The sequence below is a fragment of the Pterocles gutturalis genome, unplaced genomic scaffold (genome assembly GCF_000699245.1).
Source record: "Pterocles gutturalis isolate BGI_N339 unplaced genomic scaffold, ASM69924v1 C12358729, whole genome shotgun sequence".
Taxonomy (NCBI): Eukaryota; Metazoa; Chordata; class Aves; order Pterocliformes; family Pteroclidae; genus Pterocles; species Pterocles gutturalis.
The window spans coordinates 4,767-9,507 of record NW_010155959.1 but is presented as its reverse complement, the minus strand read 5'-3'; the positions used below and the strand labels follow the sequence as shown (position 1 = coordinate 9,507).

General features: G+C 37.4%; 1 protein-coding gene across 1 annotated transcript; it reads right to left on the bottom strand.

The window, feature by feature from the left end:
• Positions 1–320: 320 nt before the first annotated feature.
• On the bottom strand, positions 321–3,488 carry LOC104471082 (NAD(P) transhydrogenase, mitochondrial-like; the record flags this gene model as incomplete). The annotated part of the gene is made up of 3 exons (XM_010086288.1): positions 321–408; positions 1,865–2,082; positions 3,224–3,488. Coding segments are annotated over 3 exons (571 nt in total), but the record flags the coding sequence as incomplete, so codon positions are not given.
• Between the last annotated feature and the right edge of the window lie 1,253 nt (positions 3,489–4,741).

The following is a 4,741-nucleotide window of genomic DNA, read 5'->3' as shown; positions in this document are numbered from 1 at the left end:
AGCCCCCAGAAGACCAGATTTCTCAAAGTAAATCCCACGGTATAAGAAGCCAAAGCCCTGCCCATGACACCACTTCCTTAACCAGGTATTGATTTTCTCTATTTTGTCACCCCTTTCCCTCCCTTCCCTTTAACCAGGAGGACTATTCCCAAACAAAATAACACTACAGACAGTCAACAAAAATTGGTATGGGAATAACTGTAGGGGTTTCTAAAGTCTCTAGAACTCACCCCAAGGTGCCTTTTGCTATGGTTTTAGCAGCAGTTAGCTGTCTCAAGAACTCACATATTCTGCCACAGTATCTGTTTAACTGCACATACCTTTGCTGGAGGAACTTTACCAGCAGCTGTGATCTGACCGGTGAAAAATCGACCGAAGTGATTTGCTGCCAGGACCACAGCCTTGTAACTGTCAATTAAGGACAAATACATATCAGTATTTTCCCAGGCTCAGTACAATTTCATTCATGACAGCAATCAAAAGGATGAACAATTGACCATAGCATACATAGGATAAAGCAAGTTAATATGTTACTATTGAGCACAAGTTTAATAGTTTTTGTTCATTTTTCTTTTTCTTTTTAATCATGGAAAGCATTTTCAGACCATTTTTGGACTGCAATATACTGGATTTCCACAACTACTTACCCTCTCAAATAAAATTTTACCCGAATAATAAACACATAACTTGCCAAAAGTTAACTCTGTGGTCTTTGAAGCTACCTTCAAAGGCTGTAACCTGAGACTTACTAGGGGCAGAAACATGACCAAGTAATTGCAAAACCCAGAGCAATTTTGCAGTAAGCTCACTTAGACAAGCAAGCACCCGTCCAAAAAAGATACTCTAACCCTCTGCGGATCTGTACGGCTTAGAGCAAATAGGTTAACCTTGCTACTACTTCTGCCCCATCTGCTTTGCAGCCATCTGAAAATGGCTGGCTGGACACCAAGTTAACATCAGCAGAGTTATCTGAACATGTAGATTAATGTGTAATTATGTCTTTTCTTAACAATAGTGCACATTTTCTTGCATTTTTACTAACAGTGTTGTAGTTAAACGATCCTGTTCCACTCTCTTTCCTATCTTTAGCAGGGACATATGGAGGTCTGTATGCCATAAAATTAGTTGTAATTTGGAATACAGCTTGTAGATTTTATAACTTTAAATACATTATGAATTTCTGTATTTTAGTAAAATTACACAGAATGAAAACACAGAAAAGTAACCAAACATGTACATGGATGTATACTGCTGGCAGCCACAAAACCTGGCAGCCTTCTCCAAGGCTTATTATGCCTCACAGACATCACCTATGTAGAACGTAAAAAAAAAATATTAAAAAACAATAAAGAACCTAATAATACAAGTCAGCTTGACAACAACATTTTAATTCACTACAATACCAGTCACAAAGCATAAGGATGTCTGAGAGTATTTGATCTTTCGTTTACATCCCCCACAGCAATTGCATTCATACTGAGCACTGTCTGGGTTAGTTAGCTGCCAGCATCAGATCCCACTGACAGACAAGCTGCATTCAAGCGGTCTTAAGGACACCTTTGAGCCTGCTCTGATCTAGTTCAGACCAAAAGGGCACTAGACAAACCAGTCCAGGAATCAGAACACTGCCTTCAATTTTGTCTACTTCTGTTTTTTTTTAAAAAGGTTTGCTCTGATCTGCTGCCAAGCTGAACCGTAAGAAAATGAAGAAGTTGTCTGGCACCTCCAACAGCTTCATCCTGCCTAAAATAGCTCTATGAAAATAGAGGTGCAGAATTGTTTTAGATATACCTAATATCAAAGTATATAGCTTTTAATCCAGCTATTCTTATTCAAGCTAAAAGAAAAAAAGTAAAACTCATACCCAGCAATGTTGGCCATGGAACTAAGTGCATCATATCCCTGAGCAATGGTGACCCGTGGAACCTGATCCATAGCCAAGACAGTAGTTTTTTTTTCTGCAAGTTTTTTCAGGAGGTCTGGATTTTGTGCTGGGTAGATAAAACTAATCAGTGTAGCCGCCGTCTTAAAAAGATCTGCTTCATGTACACCTAGATCTGAGTTATAACCAGGAGCCCTCACCTGAAGAAAGAGAAAGTTTACAAATTAATCAGTAGAAATAAATCAGAACACATTCCACTTCCTTGCTCCCAGCTTGCAGTCTGTCCATTCTGATACATAAAGTACACAAGGAAGGAAGTATCTCAAAGGCAGTTTACACAACTAAACTGAGTAAATGCACTTCACATATTAGAATTAGCACTAGGTGGATGGGTGACACGGCAGTAATAGTCAGCACACACCTTCACAAACATCTGATGGCTTCTAAACCAGCAGTTACTGGCTTTTATGACAGACAGCTGCACCGAAACCAGCCATTTTTAGGCAAAATGATTACTGAACAGATGTACCAATTAAGTTCTACAGGTGAAAAATCACTAATTAGCTCGTAATGCACCATTACATAGAGGGAATTTCAAGCGTAAAGTCCAGAAGATACTCATATTTATTTGTACTCATGTCTTTCGGGCTTCTCACTTTTCTTTAAAAAAAGCCTACTTAAAAGAGTGGTTCAAAAACTAACTCACAGAAATTCTATGTTAAATCCTGACAATAACTTCAAACAAAGCAGTTAAAGGAAGCCTCAACATAAAGTTTAAGGTCTTTTTCTTTTTTCCTTTGAATACCTCTCAAGCAACTTCACTTTTAGCAGTCTTCCCAGATCAGCTACAACTCATCCACTTATAATATTTTCGAAACACACAGATGCTGTGGAATTGTTCGATGTCTGATTGAGAAAAGTAAGAAACCTGTATCTTCAAAATTCCAATCAACTCTCTCTAAAGAGTAACTTTGAGTTTTATGTTACTAATCTTGGAGCAAAAGTTTCTTAGAGCAGGGACCTTATCTGATTAGAGTCTAGAACTAGCCCACCTTGCTCTAGAAAACACAACTCCTCCAAGGTAGTTAAAAACTTGACAAGAAATCATCCTCAGTTTTTTCAATGCTGACATTTACTAGTTTATTACTATAGATGCACACCTGAGCTATCAAAAAAAAAGAGACTACAATTGAATCAGAACTTAGAATGGCAAATATTAATTTAAAGGAGCTTATTTACTGACTACTTAATTACTTATTTTCAGCAGACTACTAGAAAAATTTGACCTGTGTGTTTCTCCAAAAAAGAATGTAATAGGAAATACATTAATAAAGCAATTACTTTGACAATCAAATCAGAAGCCAGGACTTCCTTGGTCCCCTGGATCTTTGCTCCAACTTCTCTGTAATGGTCATCAGAAAACTTGGAAGCTTCTCCAGCTCCAGACTCCACCACAACATTGAAGCCTTGTTTAACCAAGGCTTGAACTCCAGCCGGCGATAGAGCCACTCTCTTCTCATTCTCAAATATCTCCTTGGGGACACCTACAGTCAATTGTTTATAAGGAATTCCTGTAGGAGTGGCAGATAAGACTGCATTAGTTGCACTAAAAATTAAAGAATTTATATTAATAGCACTCTTCAGTGTTATACAGACATGTGACACCACAATTCTCCCTCCTACAGGATGAAGGAAGCAGAATGATATTTTCTAGCAGTATAGTTTACATTTCTTTAAATTACAGCATCTTGCTAGAGATCTCTGCTCTCTTAGGTATCAGCAGGTCAGCACAATCAGCCACTCAAGCACTAACAAGCGTTTGATGCAGTTCATACCCCATTGGAATTTATATGGTTCTGACTGTATAAATCAAAATAACAATTACACAATACACGGTGTGCTGGTGATAACACATTCTGCCTGGGGTAAGAAGAATTTAAGTCTCTCACTAGTCACTTCAACTTTATTGTGACGGAATAAACAAATAAGCTTCAACAGCTGAACTGCATTTTAACTGAACATATTTTTAATGTCTATCAAAACCAAATTACAGTTGTCTCAGATCACTATTAATGAATGTAATTTACACACCACAAAGTACATTGAAAGGCACAAATACATTGATAAGGTACTCTAAGAGTTGCTACAGGAATGAAACATGTGAATTCAGGAGTAGCTGAAGAATAATGGATACCCATCTACTAGTTTGTCCAATTATACTTCTCTTCAAAGTTATCTCATTGTCTTAACTTGTTCAAGGCTCTACTAAATAATACCAGGAAGCTGCAGAAGCCATAATTTATCAGTTTCAGCTTAAAGTTTCAAATTACAAACATTTAACTTTGTTCATGTACAATTTCTGGGCTTCCTGTCCAATATCTGAGAGTCAAGCTTCTCTGATCCAATCAAGTGCTTAAATACATTATTTATAAATACATAGACTCAAGCAGAATAGCCCTGTATCAAACTATCACATTGCTTTAATTACACTAGACAGAATGCAGTCCAGCACACAGGCCCAGTTCTGCACCAGCTTTCACTGATGTCTATCCACAATTTAAACCTGGATTGATACATTTATACACCTATATCACATATATATACATGAAATATAACATGAGCAGCCTCAGCAGTCACTCATGTTCAAGATCAAGCAACAAAAAAGACAAAGGCAAAAAAAACCCAAAGGAAAAATAAAAAAGAAAACAAAGGCAAAAAAAGGTCAGCGGAGATATGTAAAGCCTGTTTTAAAACACAAATCTGCTTTTAATTTGGCCAGCAATATCACGTATTGCGCTACAAAACTTGTACCAGACCAGTAATGTGTCACACATTTTAGGAAGGCATCCTTTTCACTTT